This window comes from Amphiprion ocellaris, chromosome 15 (assembly GCF_022539595.1).
Source record: "Amphiprion ocellaris isolate individual 3 ecotype Okinawa chromosome 15, ASM2253959v1, whole genome shotgun sequence".
NCBI classification, from domain to species: Eukaryota; Metazoa; Chordata; class Actinopteri; family Pomacentridae; genus Amphiprion; species Amphiprion ocellaris.
The window spans coordinates 6,001,121-6,020,302 of NC_072780.1; the positions used below are offsets into that span (position 1 = coordinate 6,001,121).

The 19,182-nt window shown below is 39.0% G+C and overlaps 1 protein-coding gene across 11 annotated transcripts in view; it reads left to right on the forward strand.

The window, feature by feature from the left end:
• LOC111567389 (focal adhesion kinase 1-like) overlaps positions 1-19,182 on the forward strand; it is a 71,493-nt gene that overhangs the window by 13,725 nt on the left and 38,586 nt on the right. For 3 of the 11 annotated variants that reach the window (XM_055017898.1, XM_055017897.1, XM_055017895.1), the window contains 7 exons: positions 4,450-4,476; positions 11,116-11,360; positions 12,343-12,512; positions 15,437-15,524; positions 15,780-15,859; positions 16,238-16,300; positions 18,578-18,632. In XM_055017898.1, coding sequence (XP_054873873.1) covers positions 11,160-11,360; positions 12,343-12,512; positions 15,437-15,524; positions 15,780-15,859; positions 16,238-16,300; positions 18,578-18,632 — 657 coding nt within the window. In that variant the 5' untranslated portion in view covers positions 4,450-4,476; positions 11,116-11,159. Of the gene's footprint in view, positions 1-4,449; positions 4,477-8,691; positions 9,609-11,115; positions 11,361-12,342; positions 12,513-15,436; positions 15,525-15,779; positions 15,860-16,237; positions 16,301-18,577; positions 18,633-19,182 lie in introns of those variants that run through there. The other 8 variants (XM_023268492.3, XM_055017892.1, XM_055017893.1 and 5 more) reach the window with 4 other exon arrangements.

Sequence of the window (19,182 nt, forward strand, 5' to 3'; positions counted from 1 at the left end):
GTAAGAAGGCACGCTCCAGTAGCGCCCCATTGTCCAAAGTGTCTCACAACACAGACACATACATGCAGGCTCAGCTTGAAGGTTAACCATTAGACATAGAGCAACGAGGCATAACAGCTCTCCTCAGGTTAATTCATTTAATTCTTCCAGGAGACATGCTTGATTTTCTTTTTTGGGAAAGAACATCTGCTTCTATTCCCGTTCAACTAGTTTCATCTGTCACTTTTGCTTTGAGACGCACTATTTTGTTGCTGTTTCTTCCATCCAGCCAACCTGACAGCTGCTTTAACAAACCACAGACTGATTCCGCTTTACTGTCTCCATATGCAAAAAAAATTTATATATAAATATTTAGACATATAGATTTACATTTGAAGTTGCTACTAAATATTAAAGGAAAGCATCAAAACAAAAATATATTATCTCATAAGTAAGTAAAAATTTGCTCAAATGCATAAGAAAGAATATGTTAACTTCCTTGTCTGAGAGGGTTTTAATTTTTCTTGTAACTGTCTCTGTCATCTTCAGTTATTCTCTGACCGCTCTCAGTCTGTGAATCTTATTTAACTACTCATCCGAGACCAGTAGTTCAGACATTATTGCATTGCAGACTCTCTTGTGACTGTTCTGTCCAATTACAGTCACCAAAAAACCTGTGATTAACATGCAATTATACACAGTTTGGAGACTGTGTTTGTGTGTGTGTACGTCTGTACTGAGATGTATCTCAGTCTGTCTGTGAAGGTGTATGTAACGGCAGTTAACAGTTTGCTTTCTGTTTGTGTTATTGGATTTTTAGTGTGTACAGTAATAACAACTGAGCAGGAACTCCCACGTACTTAGTTTCACTAACAACACATCTAAATGACACTGGGATGAAATACAATGCGTAAGATGTGGAAGAATTAGGAGGACAAATTTTCAACAGGCAAAATCTCAACTGTTTTAGTTCCTTTCTCCTTTTTTTTTTTTAGCTACGTCTCTGAGGGCATTGTGTGTTTTTGGCATAGGACTAACAGTGAATTTTGCACTGCTTAAAGTGTTTGATTTATTTTTCTCACACTCCTCCACAACAGCTTGTGGAGGTCACAGAGTCACTGGAAAACAGTTGGAGTTACTTAAAGATCATTCCGCAGTGTATTCACCTTTCAACAACACAAAACACAAACTTACGGGCGCTTGTGAATTTGACGTGTGTGAAATAATTTGGGGGATAAAGAATAGAACTTATGCACAGACCTACAAAATGAATCCTTGCCCCTGTTGTCTCCAGTGTTTCTGAGCACAGCTTGAGGAGCAGGTGTTTTGGGCTGTTTGCCAGTTCACAGGCAAGTCATGTTCACATGTGTGTGTCTGTGTGTGAGGGAGAGAGGGAGACATACCTGCTTTGATATACAGCAGAGACTGTTCAACAGACTGGTGTGTAATTAGAACCATGCTTGAACTCCTACATCATAAAGCCGTAAAAAACAACTCATAGCAAGCTATAGTTAGCACTTTCTGGCTGTGTTATTTGCGTCGTTTAAATTCTGTAAACTGTACAGCATGTATCACAAAAAGTCATTTGCATAATGCAGTCAAATTCAAGATGCATGGAGGCTGAAATGTGTTTCATCTACTGATTTCTATAAAGAGAGCAGAATTGAAACCAGCTCTTCAGGTGCTGTCAAATGTTGGTCCTCAGACATGAAAAGGTCCACTGTCTCTTCTGGTTTTCAGTCTAGATGGCAGCAATGCTAGTATGGCTACAGATATCAGGCTACACAGCACTTACTGCACTCCTACCAGGGAGACCAGGAAGGACGAATAGAGATAGAGTGGAGCTCTTGTAGTGTCCAGGGGACAGATGGTGTCTATAAGTTTCAGGTCTATCTAGATATCATTATAGGCACTTTGAGACAGAAGCTGTCATCATGAACTGGTCCAGATCAGTTTACTGTGTACCATTTTATCCACTTAGGATACAGTTAACCTCTTTATGTAATGGTTGTCTTTGGTTTGATCAGTGGACACAGGATGCACGGCAACTGAGGAGATTAGATGAAATATATGTGGGTGAATATCGGCTAGACTAACACTTAAACCACTGTCTCATTCAACTTATCTTTGTTCCTAAACCTGAGCTTGTCAGTAGAACTTTGCAGTTCAGATGGAATTGTGCTTGTCAGGAAGTTTCCTTACTGTAATGATGTCATATTCAATCTCTTTAACACCATCACTACCCTGTACACCTTTTTAATCACGCTTTTAAATGACCTTTTAAATTCTTCTTATGTTCTGATCAGGTTTTTATCTTATTTTATGTTGTTGATGTTTATCTTGCTGTTTTTTAGATGATGTTATTTTGAGATCTTTTAATCTACTTTATTTATTATAGGGATTACATTTAGTCTTCTTTATTTGTTATCTTTTGTATTTTTGCTCTTTTAACTGTTCACTTTATTTTACTTATCTTACATCAGGCCTTTTCTCCAATCTTATACATTAAAGTGTTTAGTTTTTTAACTCCAGTGTTTCCTCAGGGGGGTCCTCCACACTGGGGGCTGTATCCTGTCTCCTGCTGGGGGTACTGTCCATGGGTCCCTTCGGCCCGGCTGGTTGGGGGGCTCCCCACCTCGGTGTGGGGGTCCCCATGTCTGTCGGGGTCGGGGGGGTCCTGGTGCTGATGCCCCCAGCAGTCATGGCCTGTGACTCCTCCCAGTGTGGACGGCCCCAATGGAGGCGTTTTCCACGATCCTCAGTGCCATGCCATGTCTCCCTACTGTCAGTGGTGAGAGTGTGTATGTGGGTGTGTGTATGTGTAGTTGTGTGTATATATTTGTATATACGGAGAGCGGGAGGGATGGGTTTTCTCTGTTTTTGTAATGTTTTTAACTGTTGTTAAGCACTTTGTGTTGCATTTTAGCTGTATGACAAGTGCTATATAAATAAAGTTTGATTGATTGATTGATTGATTGATTGATTGATTGATTGATTGATTGATGCACACTAACAGTATAGTGTCCTGGTTTTATATTACACAGCCTTTGTCAATAACACACACACCATGAGTCACCTTGATGACATTCCCCTTTGGTGTGTGGGTTTACTTCTTACAATTACATCATCTTTGTTGACTGCCCTTCTGTCATTTCACCTTGTGTGTTTATGGGTGCATGCTTACCCAGTGTTTGTGTGTGTGTACATCAGGGTGCCTAAAGCACTTAGGCACTTATCCTTTTGACCTTCTCCTGCATACAGCCCTATCACTGCCAGAAGTGGGTGTCAAGTGCCCATATAGCTTCTTGTGAGCTTCCTGTGGGAGTTGGGGAGCTGTATAGTTGAGGTGATGTAGTGTACCACAGGAGTCAGTCAATAATTAGAGCAGGATCATCACTTTTCCCGTCAAATGAGAATTTAATACAGGATTTTGCATTTAAATGTCCAACTTTTTAAAATTTTGTTACAATGTCTTTTCACATATGGGGTGTATTATTACTTTCTAAAAATAATTCCTAAAAATAGCTTACTTTTACAGTACAACAATACCGGTAGTTATGCTTAATTTGAGAAATATTTTGCGACAGATAAGTCTTGTTTTGCTTTTCCCAATCAACTGTATTTGTTTATTTCCATCCAACATTGAAATGACCTGATAGCTTTATTTCTAGTTTTATGTTCTCCAAAATGTAAGAGAAGGGTGTTTTTTTTCTAAGTGGAGGTCTCACAGGAGCTGATACACCTTTTAAACATCTCGTGCGGATCTGAGCATCGAGTAAGCTCATTAGTTAATCCATCTTCTGTTGGGTGCTAAACAGATGGTGAAAACATGTCAAGTACAAGTGTAAATGAAATTAGTACGTGTTCGCTGTCATGTTGCACTTCACCCTTTTTACCTGCATCTATCCAAAGCTGTGTAATTCTTTTCTCTTTGTTTTTTTAGCTGTAATTTTGAGGGCGCCTATTTGTGGTTTTAACATAAGTTACTAATAACTAACACCTTTTTGTCATGTTGCACTTTACCGTCTAACCTAAGGCAAGACATCACAGCCTTTGCCACATCTTCATCTCACAGCTGCTAGACCTGAACACATGAGCAAAAGCACTGTTCTGTGGCGATTGCCCACTTAAGGTCTTCATAACAATGAAGCGTCAGCATATCAATAGTCTGGGTAAATGATGTAACAATGGGATATTGATTTAAAAAGTGAATCAATATCCTTTTGAAAACTGTGTGTGAAAACAGGACGTTGATTGATTTTTAATCTATTTAGCTTGACAAATATTGTAGAGCAGGCCAAGGCATCCCCTCTGTAATTCACATCCACTAACTGAATTGTGGACACCTGCTGTGGGATTTAATTAAATAAACTTCAGTTTAATTCTTGTTCTGACATGATGGTTTCTTTGCTCAGCGTCTCATAGAGAAACAAAGCAGCTAACTCTGTTTTTTCTCCATTTGTCTTTCAGACATTTCCAGGATTGCCTACTACACAGGTGAGTAGTTGACTCTCAAACACTTGCTACAGCCATTTAGATTGTTCAGCTGTTTCATTCACTCATACAGAGCATGAAAGGTCATTCAGAGCCGTGGGCAGGTTGCAGTTTGATATAGTAATCTTAATCAAAGGTCCATTTAATTGCTTTAAGGTTGACCTTGAGTGTGTGCTATTTTGTCAAAGATGAGAATATAGTTTCATTATAGTATTAATCTTCTGAGCCCCTAAACCTACTAGTAGGTTTGAAAGGTATAGTATTTGTAAGAATCTTAGGATTTCTAATTTTCAAACCTCTTTTGTGAAATGCCATTTAGTGGGAAAACTGAGCCACATCTAAGCTGAAAATCATGATATTTCATCAGAATTATTGTATTCTTCATGTCTCATTTAAACATTCTCCATTTGCATTATCCAGAATCTATTTTAAAAAAAAAAAAAAAAAAGCAGTGTGCTCCTATGCACAACTGTGAAGCCAGTACTTATTCAGCTGGGACAAAGAGTCTCGTGAACTGCAGGCTGTGTTTGCATAGAGCAGATAGGAGACAAGTATTGAAACTTATTGAAAACGTAATAAATAAAATAATCAATGGATGTATATAGAGACCCCTTTTTTCCACTATTGATAATAACTCTGGGTACTTGGAAATATCTTGTACATGTTGAATTCTTTTATATTTTTTCTTCAATTTTTGTAAAATAAATAGTCACAGAAATTCAGCTTTTGTTCCTTCTTTTTTATATGATTGATGGCATTGTGACTTTGTTATGCTGCACAGAAGACATTTTTTTAGTTCTTTCTCCTTCGAGCCATTGTTTTGGCATTAGTTGTGCTGTTCCCTTAGAGGTGTAGGACTTTATATTTTAGTGAAAAATGAGCCCACAGTGAATAAAAATGTGACATGGGTGAAAAACTCCCAGAGGCTGCTTGGGGATCAGAGTTTTTTTTATTCTTTAGATGTGATTGAGGTGGTGATGTTGAGTAAGGAGAAAGTTATGATTAGTCAGTTTCTATGTCCAATATAATGTAGTGTATTAAGGACAATAAATTTTAATACAGCTCTTTATGTAAAAAAATAGAATTGTTTGACTTGCTGAGTGCTCGTACTCATGAGAAAATAGTCATTCATGTATTTATGCGAGTTATATTTGTGAGTATATCAGGCTTAAACAAGACAGAGAACAGTCAGAGTGGGACTATTTATGTGTGTGTGGGAGAGTGAGACTGTGTGACTGATTATAATCTTCACACTGTGGTACCAGATACAAAATGTGTTTGTTTTCAAGCTACTTTAAAGTCTCAATATAGCACCAGCAACCTGAGGGTGTCAAAGAGTTTTCCCTCACAGATATGGATGTGTCATGGCACCGTACCCTGAAAGCTGCTGTTCTGGTATAACGAATGAATTAAGTTGCCAGTGTAACTAACTTTAGCAGATTAGTAGTATGTGTGACCATAACTAGACAAGTGGCACTTCTTCTTTCTGTCCACCCTAGAGTAATTAATTTATCAGATGATACCTTTTTATCCCCTCAGTGCGTCAAAATGTGTTCAACATTTCCCTCTTGATTATGACTTGAGTTTAACAATGCTTGCTGCCAGCTGTGAGGAAGTAAGAAAGTAACAAAAGAAGAATAGCTGGTTGGTTGAAGAGGATGTTTTCTGCATAATAACAGTGTTCCTATGTTTTATTTTACTTTGTTTGTCAGGTGTGTTTTACTTTATTTTTTGTCTGTGTCTGCTTCAAGAAAACTTTTGTAACTGTATATATATAAAACTCTATAGACTAAATATGGTCAGAGTCTAATCATTTGTTTGTTTTGTCCTTTTTGACTGGATCAGCAAAGCCATAAGGTGTATTTGTCATTCAAAAATGTAGGCACACATTCACATCACATCCAGGATAAGAAGACATTTTAATTACTGGGTTAATATATAATTGAGAGACTTTTGAAGTCCATGGGATATATCTTGCATACATGTTTATTAAAAGTAAAAAAAAAAAAAAAAAAAGTTTTTTTATGTTCGTGTCTTTACAAATTCCATAATTATTTATTATGGAAACAATCATTAATAAAAAAATGACTGGATATCACTAAAATGTCAACTAAATAACCGGCCGAATTTAATAACAACCACCTTCTAATTAGCTAAACAATAGTAAAATGAGCTGATTCAAAAATAGTTTTGATTGTGTTCTTTTTATTAAGTTGAGATCATCCTGACAAATGTTTCTTTTTTGGCAATATATCAAATTTTATATGGAAAACAACAAACTGTATCTGTGTCCAAGAAATCACTTTCAACTAAGTTCCCCATTACAAAAACACCTCTCAAGGAAGTGTGTTAATTCCAGATCACATGACCTGCTCCACATGATGTCATTTCCTCCTGAAGAAAAGACTGGCCAGACTCCAAGGCTTACTGAGTTATTTATTATAAAGTAGTGTGTGAGTCAAGAGTGGATTTATGGCATGTAAACAGGTTTACTACAATATCTTTATAAATAGCTTTCAATTTCAATTTTATTCAATTATATATATAATATTTAGAAGAATCTTTGTGTAAAAATGTCATGTGGTGTTTGATTATAGGCTGCCATGTTGATTTTAAGCTTGAAAACAGCAAAAATGTCAACTATGATACCTGTCCACTATGTTACAAAAAGTCCAACAATTATATATTCACCTTACTACATTTTGTTCAGATAGTAAGAGAAGATGAATATAGAGTGATATAGATAGCAGGCAGTAAATAATCATTTCTTATCTAAGAAATGGCTGTAAATCAAATAACTTGTGTATTTCACATTGAAGGCATTGAAACAAGCACATAAAACACATCAAAGTGGCCGGTATAGATCTGAGGTTTAGCAGCAGCTTTCATATTTTCTTTGCTTTTTGTAGATAATGTGTGTTGTGCCTCCCTCCCTCGCTAATATATATGTTCATAAATGCAGAACCAAATAGAAAAAAAGAGAGAGAGAGACTTTGGCTCAGTCCCAAAAGAGCTCTTCCTATTCATAGCAACATCCGGCCCTCTGACAAAAGGCTTTCAATAGTCCACACGCACGCACACACACACGCACGTGTGCACACGCTACAAAAACCCCCTGCTCCCACCAGATTTTCATAACAATGGCCAATGCCTGAGATGGACCGCAAATTATAGGAAGCCCACGCGTGCACACTCATACAGAAACGCACATCCTAGTGACATCTCAGATAGGTAGCCCGAAGTAGAAGCTTAGTTAACATTTGAAATTTTTGTGTGTTTGTGAAGGTTTTTGTGTGTGTGTTCAGTAACTGGTTAAGGCCTGTTCAGTTGTGTTCAAACGTATAAAAGTCCGTTTGATGGATGGCGCCTGGCATCTGGTTAGCAGTAACACTCAGAGCCATAAGTGGCACTTGCTTGCAGGATGTTGTACTGATTCTATGAGATAGAGGCAGTATATCCCTCCGAAACACCGACCGTGCAGTAAGAAGCGTGATCGATTGATACCTTGTGGTTTGGAAGTGGATTGTTTGCCACGTTGCTAGCAGCTGCTAGTTTACATGCTGGGCACGGAGAGGGCAACATCTGTGCTGGCGAAATGCTCTTATGTTCTCAATTTTTATTTGATTTATTTAGTTTGGGTTCATAAAATTTTGTCAGAAAGATGGATGTGCATGTTCTGGTAATTTGTCCTAAGGTGGTTGGCTAATCTGGCCATTTAGACATGAAATGGTAGAATTAAAGGTGTGATTGTGGTTGCAGATACTGCAGAGGATAGTGGTATCTCTATTTAGAGTTATCTATCTTATTACTAAACAGTGAACAGTATGACAATTAAGGCGTATGTACAGTGGGAGGTAATGGAGCTGTAGTTTTATTTTTGTTTAGTTAAGACGTGCTTTGTTTTTGTATTTGGGATTTATTTTTGTTTCTGGTTTCAGTTAATGTAACAGATACAACTGAGCTTAGTCATAGGAGTGTCCTCTCTTCTCTTCTCTTAGCTGAAGATAAGGGCTGTTCTGAGATCAGCTTCATAAACAGAAGTGGGAGGAGATTTCATTGAATAGAAGGGACCGGATTAGCATATTAATAGCTTCTAGCTCCTCCTGCTACTCCAGCAACCCTCTCTTGAGCTCTCTCATTGCCCAGTTCCCCAACTTTCTTTCAGTTTTGCTGCTCTGTCCTCCTTTTCCTCTCACCCTGAAACAATCGCTGCATTTCTCTCTCTCTGTCCCTCTGCCTCCTTTGTTTTTGTGGCTCCGTCTTTTCTCTCACTTTCTGTTTCCAAGAGAAGAAGATAACTTTGTGTTTGTGTCTTACTGAGCACAGTAATTGCCTCTCCTCCTCTGTGACCGCTAACTAACTGAAGGTTTTCTGGATCAACACTGCACAACTTGACTGTTAGCTTTTTGCCAGAGGACCGCTGCTCTCACCGACACAGGGACTCCACTGAGCAAAATAACCCGAATTCTCTCCTGAGCAACAGTTGCTTGACACTTCCACGGCAACTCTGTAACTATGGAGCGCAGTCATGGGGCAGAAATTGGACATAAAACAAACAGTGTGTTGTCATCAGAGAGGGGCTGCTGAGGAGTAATTCAGAAGTGGACAGAAAAGAGGAGGAGAGAAAGCTTGCGGATGAAAGTAGCGTTACGTCTCTTGGGATCTTTTTTGTCTTGTACAACTTTGGATAACAGGAAAAGATTTGGAAGGCAGCCACAGACAAGAAGCTCTTCAGACGATGTTGTTTTTCCCTGTTGATATATTTTCTGTGGGACTTTCACACTCCATACAAAGTGTCAACACACTGAAGATCTGGCTTTTTCGAGGTTTTCTGCTGCTACCCCTTTGGAAGTAATTGTTGGCAAAAGCTGGAGTGAAAGATTTGTTTCTCTGTGTGACTCTGTGTGTGTGAATTAGTGTTTGGATTATGTGAGAGTTTTCTTGCGTTAGCGCCAGGATCTTAGCGTGTTTATTTATTCAGCTCTTGTACATGAGAAGTTCGCTGCGTGCGATGCGTGGTCGTGAAACAGCGAGTTGCCTGTCTGTCCTCGGTGCAGACGGACACGGGGAGAGACAGACATGTATTTCCATGGCGACAAGTGGCTGCAGCCCCTTCCCCATGTGTTGGGATAGAGGTATGAATGAGGTCTCATTTGCGCACACACACACACACACACACACACACACACACACACACACACACACACACACACACACACACACACACACACACATTCACACACACACACACACAGAGAAACACACACAGAAACACACAGCACAAGTAGCATGAAGCCACCCCTCACAGCGTGATACCTGACTCCATGGGAACTTAGTTGGTATACAGCCAAAGCTACTGATACTTTGCAAAAGTTTTGTGTGTCACAGAGAGGGAGAGTGAACTAAATTGTTGACATAAAATTCATCACCATTGGCAGAGGAAGTTGGGAGCACATTTTCATCTTGTTTCATCTGTGATCCATCCCTCAACAGCATTACAGTCTTTTTGTTGAGTTATGTCTGTGTGTGCACGCTCTCTCCAACTCTCTCAGGTGTAATTACCTGCTAGAACATATCCATTTTCCTTTAATGGAGGAGAGAGGAGAAACACAGGAAGAAAGGGAAGCAGGAAAATGGAGCGTGAAAGAGATCTCAGTGTCACGATGACGACAGCACACACTCACTTGCCTTTGCCACACTAACAAAGAGAAGGTAGCTCCTGTCGGGCATTTCCAGATGAAGTTACAATGAAATTCCAGGAAGTGTGTCAATGTCGGAGCTTCTTATTCAGAAATTATGGCAGCCCGTGGTGCATTGTTTTCTCTAAGTTAAATACGCAAGTGCTTGACCCTGATGACAATTTTTTTGTCTTTATTTCTCTTTCTGGCAACTTATTGTTCATTGTGTTTGTGTTTGTATCAGATGCTGTCCAAAGTTTGCATCTAGAAGGACAGTGAGGACTGAGGAGAAAAAAGGACAAGCAGGATTCAGATGTACAACAGCTATTGTAACTAACAGTAATGAGTTACAACACTAGAAAAACAAGCATTCAAATGATTAGCAGAATGACAGGAAATTTCTGGCAACATTTTTTATTGATGAATTGTATGAGATCAAGCAAAAAGCGCTGATTTTCTGTGACTGGACAAAATGTGATTGGCATGTTTTTTCACGATTTAATACACTTTATGTACCAGACGACTAATGAATAAATCTAGGATATAATTGATGATAACGTCAGACATTATTTGCACCCCTACTCTGCTTGGATGCAAACTCACGAAAGTGCTATTTTTACACCTCATATTCAGATATTTGTGTGTGTGTTCGGTCTGTCTTGGCTCAGAGTAAACTGCATTTTGTGATAAATAACATACAAATTATACGCGTATTTATTGTAGAAGTATCCTCCGTGCTGGAAGTGTCCCTTCTTGGGAATCACCGGGTTAAATAGTTGAGCTATTCACAGAGAAAATAAGCGAATGGGTATACACAAGCATTTATTGTTTTGTTTAGTTTTATTTTATGGGCCTCAGGACTGAAGTTTGCTAACATACTTAACTTTGCTTTCCTCTGATTGACCACTTAATTCTTCCTTTTTTTATTAACCTATGATTTTCTGTCCTCTCCTCTGTTCGGCAGAATATGACAGACACCTAGCAGCAGCAGTGTCAGCAGGGAAAACCATGGCGACAGCCTACCTGGACCCCAACCTCAATCACACCCTCCTAGGAGGTGCCAAGTCGCGGCTGAGTGCAGGAGGATCAGACCGAATCATGGCCGGCTCCATGGACAGGGTTCTGAAAGTCTTCCATCACTTCGAGTCCAACACTGAGAACAGCTGCTGGTCTTCCAATATCAGATATGGAGATGCAACTGATGTCAGGGTAAGAAGACACAAACTCATTTTGTGTCGTTATGTCCTGAATGTGTATGTATTAGGAACACCTTGCAATTAAATGCGTCCCACAACAGCTCAAACTGTGCTCTGAAATTGTAGGTTTATGTTGATGTACAGTATTTACTGACAACAACAAATGCATTGTAATGCCAGCCTTATATTGGTCTATCTAACTGAACATTCTAACCTTCAGAGTGATAGTATTTGGTGTTCATGTCTGTCCCTAGGCCTTGTACGTTGCAGTTTAGACCCAACACTAGATTTAAAGGCGACTTTTTTTTTGTTGTTTGTCCTCAGCTCAAGGTCCTAGCTGTCTACTCTGATAAAGGACACTCAACACAATGAGAATATTTTGCTTGGAAATATATGTAACCTCAGGGCAACATTGGTGTGTGTGCGTTTTACGTAGTAGTATGCTTTTAGATCCACTGTCAGATGCAGAAACTACCTAGCGCTGCTCAAATTTTAGTGGTCATACGGGCTACGTCACTGCAAAAATCCTCTGCTCTCCTTTCATCCCACTCTTCTTCAGTATCTAGGTCAGACCCCCTAGCGTTTTACATGGCAACACACATGGCTCTGTGAGCATTATTGTGCGTGCGTGTATGAGGTCTGTCAACTTGTTTGGGTGGGAATGTCATGTTAAATTGCTTTAAGTCACCTACACACACATGTACAGACATAGACTGATGCCCTGGTTGGCCTGATGTAAAATGCCAGATGTCAGCATTACCACAGTTGGCACAGAGAGGTAAGACAGATTAGCTAAATGTTATTTTATCCCCACTGTGCATCTCTGTTTGATGTAATAGACACCGTACTGACCTGCACACACTGGACCACCCATAGGGAGAAAAGACTTCATAAATATCCTTATTTTAGCGCAACGGACCTGCCAAGAATAATTTCTGCAGAATTAATCACTTTCAGTCAGTGTGTGCCTTTATTTTATCACTGTTGGTCTGCAGGGCATCATCCAGAAGATTCTGGACATCCACAAAGTGCGTTGGACTTCATGTTTTGGCCTGCGTCTCAGTAACAGCCAATCCAAAGATCAAGTGCATTGGCTCCACCCAGATATGGGCGTGTCCCACGTCAGAGAGAAATACGAACAGGCACGGCCAAACGAGGAGTGGAGGTAAGACGAGGCCAACGTTTGTGTGCTTGTATTTGCCAAACTCTGCTGTTTGGACAGTTGTCAACACTAATGTAACGAACCAGAGGTGACATCATAGTTTGCTGCGGGAGGGTAAATGATGCATTCAGTGCCACTGGATCAAACTGCAGATCAGCCTATAGATGTAAAGCAACAAGAGGGCAACAGAGAAACCGCAATGATACTATAGAAAGTATATGACCGAACCGCTGAAAGGGTGTTGAATGTCCGGTTATGAGATGCTCCAGAATGGTTTGAACCCTCATCTGTGAATCTGTGACAAACATTAACTGAAAAATACCTTTTAACAGTTTTGCTTGACCTGTATTATCGGTTTTATCGGTCTAGTTTTTATGTCCATGACTTATGCCTTTTATCTATTGTTTAATCAACTGTGTTCAGTGTTTTTTGAGTAATAACATAATAATAATAAACTTTATTTATGTAGCATTTTTCTTAATTAGACATTTTCTTTAATTAACCTTCAGAACCCCAAACAGTTTTGAATGTTTCTTTCCTCCTGTCACATTTTTACTCTATGTGGGCTCACTTTTCACTGCAATATTAAGTCCTGAATCTCTTCAGAAAATGTGGGAAAAGTAGAGAGAACTCAGAACTGAACTCAGTTAAAATGCCATCAATCATACAAAAACAAAAGATGAAAGTTAATTTTTTTTTGATAACCAACTTTACAATACAATAAAGATGATTCTCCTACTTACATGTTTAATTTGTTTCTATACTTGTATCCCAATTACTCTGTGTAAACACGACCTGCAGTTCAGTCGAGAAGTCTCAGAATTTTTTTCACATGACCTGCCACCACTAAACCACTATTGACTTCTCGGGTGCACTGAAGAAGGCAGAATTTTTTGTTCATAGAATCCGGTTAGTGCAAACAGTATACTTATGACAATTTTTTTTAAAAGAGACGTGTAGAATATATTGATTTTGTTGACATATCTCAATTTTAGGCTTAGATTTGGTCCCGGATGCATCCTGCATGCCATGTGAAAATCCAATGATTCTTTTAGATTTTTCAGTGTCTAACTTTAATAAATGTTTTAATTTAGGTGATTTTTTTAAAGATAACATGGCTCCTTGGCTACAGTAATGTTCTTGTGAAATCTGTGTTGTTTGCAGTCACCTTTTCTTTTTCTCAGTGTACGTGGGTAGCCAAACTCCCCCTCAATAGATTAGAAATGTAATCGCCAGCATGGTAGAGGAGCTATACCTGATGTTCTGGAGACATTTTTTTCTTTTTAATTTGAGCTTAGACCCTGAGGCAGGTGCTTGTAGGTCCTTAACAAGCACCTCTTTCAAAAAAAATGCAAGGTTGCACTTTATAAACAGTTCTGTGCCTTTGTTAGACATGACTTATTTGTCCTTGTAAATCCAGTCAAAATCAGAAACAGCAAGCTGCAGCAGTCTGTCGTATTGTATTTAAAAGTAGCAAAAGGGATTTACTGCTAATGGTATCAGGAAAAATAGTGTGACCCATCTGCTGTATGGCGATGAGAGGCCTTGTGTGTGGTGCAGTGTGTTGGCTCGGTAGTTTGGATGTTAATGCTCTGGTATATATTTCCTTTATTGTGGCAGTCTTAGTACTAATGCTATTGTGAGGTGGAGACCCTTTGCACTGTGGACATAAAGACAGAGAGAGAACCAGATGCCTGCTTTGTCTGACTAAGTCAACAACTGCCCTCTGTGCCTGTGTGTTTCTGCTATAGAGTCATTCCATCTCAAAGATAATCTGATTTTAGAGGAATGTCTGCTTGACTCTTGATCTGCTGAATTTTTTTAGGGCATAAAATATGGGTATTTATAAAGGTTTTTGTGAAATTTAAGCATGGTATATCAGCTACTTTGTGAGATAAAGTATATTTTAAATTCTCTGTAAACCCACTTTCAGGACGTCTTTTTGCATGTTGAAATATGAAGCTCTGTTCTGCTTAGATTAGGCTGTGTAGCAATATGTTTTTGAAATATTTTGTTTTGTATTATTGTGACATGCAATTTCAATGGTTCAGAAAATATCACTTGTTGACTTCTGCATTATCAATTTGTTTGTAATGTCTGCTCAAAGATGTGACTTTTCTTTTCAACTTCAATTTTTTTTCCATATTTCTACTCACCCACAATCAAAGATTATTTTATCTACTTGTCCACAATTGCAGATTCTAAATAAATGGCACGGTGAGAAATAACAGAAAATTTCAGATTTCTGTCTTAAGTAGTTCCTGAAATACTGCCATCATAACATAGAGTCAGATACCAATATGTAAACAAAGAAAAAGCAAAACACGCTGAAAGTGACTCAAAAGGCAATTTTTAAAAAATATGATCTTGTAAAATACTTGAAATATTCATGTAATATTTCACAGATACTATTTCAGTTATCTGTAGTTTATGATAAAAACGTTTTAAGCAACTTAGAGACGGTCAAGCAGATGGCACCTGATGATTTGAGATGGAATAACCACACACTGATTTTACATTCTCCTGTTTTGTTTGCTTTCTGCATATTGTGATTGTCCTTTTTTTTTACTCACTCCGTCTGTGTTTCTTCCTGAACCTCCCTCAATCTTCCTCTCCTCTCCTCTCCTCTCCTCTCCTGTAAACTTCTAAATATGCTTTCACATTATTAATTCAACTGGAATGTCCTAATTAATTATCCAGAGGCACATTGTATGTGTTAAGTATTTAATACAAAGCTGGTAGCTCAGACTTTCTGCTTGATGCACCTGAAGTTCTTTCTACCAGCAACACTGGCCCCAATGTTATTATTATTTCAGGCAGTAGAGAAGTTTCAGGTTCAAATTTCAGCTAGTACCTTTTTGTTTTATAAGTGCAATAATGGCATTGGTGCGGCTTTGCATAACCCATCTTCGTCTCCTCCTCTGTAGGTATGAGCTAAGGATCCGGTATTTACCAAAGGGCTTTGTGCAGCAGTTTACAGAAGACAAACCTACGCTCAACTACTTTTACCACCAGGTACAGACATAAACAGACGTACAAACACACAGAGGCACTCAGACACACAAACATATTTCATTTTGTGCCAGCAGGCAGCACTGAAGCATATGGCACTGCTAGAAGGCTGTGTGTGTTTGTCTTTGGATAATTTAGGTCAGTAGGACTGTGTGTGTATGTGTGTGTGTGTGTGTGTGTAATGGATGGATTGCCATTTGATGTTGAGAAGTAAATGTTTTAATAAGCACATCTCTCTGGTGTGTATTCGTGTCCCAGGTGAAGAATGACTACATGACAGAAATTGGGGATCAGGTGGAACAAGATGTAGCTCTCAAACTGGGCTGTCTAGAAATCAGGTAAAACACTGTGCTGTGTCCATTCCTTTACATGCAGATTTTCTTTTATTATCAAAAAATAAAGGATATGGTCTCATCAGATATTAAATATTACATTTTTGCTGTGAGTAGCTGTTGTTTAAGTTGTGCTTTTCACCACTGAAGTTCTGTTTGTCCTTTAGCTACACTGATAATTCTTTCCAGCATTACACACTCATTGTTTTTCATTATTTAAATAAATTCATTGGACTGTGTCTTTTGTAGTATTTGCAGAACTGAATACGATTTAAAATCTGAATTATTTCATTAAAGAGAGATAACCTTAAATGACTGCTTTATGTGAGAGTGTCTGCAGTCAGTGACCTCACTTTCTTTGTGTCTTGGTGATTTCTATTGCAGGAGGTTCTTCAAAGAGATGAGAGGAAACGCCCTGGACAAGAAATCCAACTATGAACTACTTGAGTAAGTATTTTCTCCATGAGCAAAAAAAACCCCAAAACTCTGGAAGCACACATCATTGTGGTTCCTCACTTTCATTCCAGTTTCTGGCACAACAGTCCCTTTTAATCACATCCTTGCTTTACCTGGAAGCTTGTTTTGTAACCCTGCAGTCACGGTTACAAATCAGGAAAACACAACATGGTACATCAGTTTCTAGTGCAGGGTTTCCATGACGCTCCTAGAAATCTGGAAGAACTCGATAGATTTCAGGTCATTAGGAGGTTGCGGGATGCTGAATGTGCACATCTGCAAATTGCTGCTCGCTGTGATTTGACATGCTGCATTTATTGGGGGTAAAGAGAATGCTCTTACAATCCAGTAACAATTGTTCAACACTCTTTGTGTGTTTTCCCACTATGGGTTCTCTGAAAGATGGATGTCAGCAAAGAATTAACAAACTGAGGTCTAAATGAGGCTTGGCTCTAACACAGTCTGATTCTAATGAGCTGCCCTCTTCCACTGATGTCTTTCTTTCTGCCCATCCGGCCTAACGAGCTCTCCAATTAACTGCGAAGAATGCTCGCTGTCTCTCCTCCACTATTACTCTGTCTCTCTTTTTCATCTTCCAAGTTTTTCTCCGTCTGTTTCACCTCCATATCCTCTATTTCTGTCTGCTTTTCCTCCTGCGTTCCTCCTCTTTGTTTTGTCTCTGTCTCTCCCTCGCAGCCTCTCTATGTTGATTGGAAAAAGATGTTGTGTCATGCATATTTTAAACCAGTGAGAGGGAGATGGAAAGTGCTGTTAGGGCTTCGAGACAGCAAGTTGACAGTTGGCTGTCAGGAGCTGCTGGGCTCTTGTTGAGCATTCGTAGCCAAAATTTCCCAATACACTCTGTGTATTGTTGCCTCTAGTTGGCTCAAATCTGCAATAATTTTAAATTGTTGGCAGAAGAACCAAAGACCTCTTTGTTCAGCTTAACAAATAAATTATTTCATCCATTTATTTTAAAAGTTTTCACCCCAGCTTTTACTTTTTCCTCTTCCAGTAGGACCTTTCCAGATGTTTCCTTGAAGAGCTTTATAATGTGGTGCTACATGAAGGCAAAATAGAAACAAATTTGAATGACATGCCCCACTAAAGCACAAGTAAATATTAATTAATTAGTCCTTTGTTAGTGGAAACTTTACTCTTTCTCTTGCATGCAAACAAATTTACACTAGGGATTCATTTGAAAGAATTAACTGGAGGTGAACCAAGTCAACGAAATTAAGCGTTACTGACTGCAATTGAATCCGAAACTTTTGCACCATTTGCATCTTTATATACCTGCTCTCAAATATATATTGAGATTGTGTCAACACATTCACACTAGTCTGAAAACATCAGGCAGGTTTTTGTTTGCATTTTCAGTTTTTCAGCCCCAGAGCGTACAGTGCATGGCCGTAGTGCTTGTGGTTTCAGAGCCGATGCAACGTGTTTAATCAGTGCGCCTTTGTCAGTGTTCGTTCTCCGAGATCAGCTTGGTTATGTAATTTCTCTGAGTCTGTTTGTACTTATTGTTGCTCCTGTGATAGACACAGCTTTGATTTGGAGAGAGAGAGAACAGCTTTAGAGGTGCCACACAGAAGTTATACTTTCATGAGCCTGAAGTTAAACGATACTCAAGTGTTTGCCAGTGTTTTGACAGCATCCGAAAGGCCATTTATTGTATTTTTGTGGGATTTACAACTTACAGGTTGAACTTAATTTGAACTCTCAACCCTGTTTCACGCTGTGTACACTCATCAAACTGTTATACAAGTACTGTATTAAAAATTCGACCTGTGGCGGGGAAACAGGAGGCAGAAAATATGATATAAGCTTTCAGCCTTTCTCATACTCTCTTCACTCTACTCGTCTTTTCTCCAGAGGAGCATGAGTCATTAGTAGCTTCTTGTTATAGCTCTGCACATCTTTCTTTGTCTCTGTGCTCGCCCTCTTTGTACTCCTCTCTGCCTCTCTCCATCTCTCTTTTCATACTTTTTCTGTTTGTTTTCAACCCCCATCTTTTAGGAAAAGATGAGTAGCGCTCTCTAGTCAGCACTTAGTCATCGCTTTCTGTTTCTTGTCTTTAGTTGTCTGTCTGCCTAGCTGTAGCTGTAGTTAGTAACATCTCAGGAGAGAGAAAAAATATGCTGCTGAGATCAGATAAAGACAAAAGAGCTCGCTAATTAACATTCCTCAGTGTAATTACAGCATGATAAACATTTTTGATCTTTTCCTCCTGTGTCTCTCTCTCACTCTCGGTTCTCTTTTCAGAAAAGATGTTGGTTTGAAGCGGTTTTTCCCAAAAGACCTGTTGGATTCAGTCAAGGTGAGATGATGAGCTTCATGTCTACAGCGAGATAAGTGATATCACACCTAAGGTTGCTGAAGCAAACACAGTTTTTCCCTTTTCGTCGTGAAGTAGTTGTGCAAGAAATAGTCCAAAAAATTTGTTGTGATCAAAACTTTGGTGTTTTTTTTGTTTTTTTTGCATGATGAGTAAGTAGTGCACCCTCCACACTCAGCAGCTGGTATGACAGTGCTCCATCTGCGCCACGAGAGCTGCTCAGTTACAGAATCTGTATAGTTTTATATGCAGCTTGCTAATGTAAGCAAAGGCATTGCTTGATGTGTTGTCGGCCATTGTCTGTCCAAGCAGATGAAGTGTGAAACAATCCAAGATTTACCAAATTTGAATTGATGGTCAGCTAATGGGTGGAGTTTAGATCAAGAAGACAAGTAAGAGAAGAACCATAAAAACCTCCCTGTGTTGGTGAGTGTGATGAGTGTAGTTTTGAGCAGTAGTGTGGTTTTCAGTAATTGTTAAGTTAATTTGAACCAAACCTTTGAAATGTATTCTGCAACATGAGCATTACATT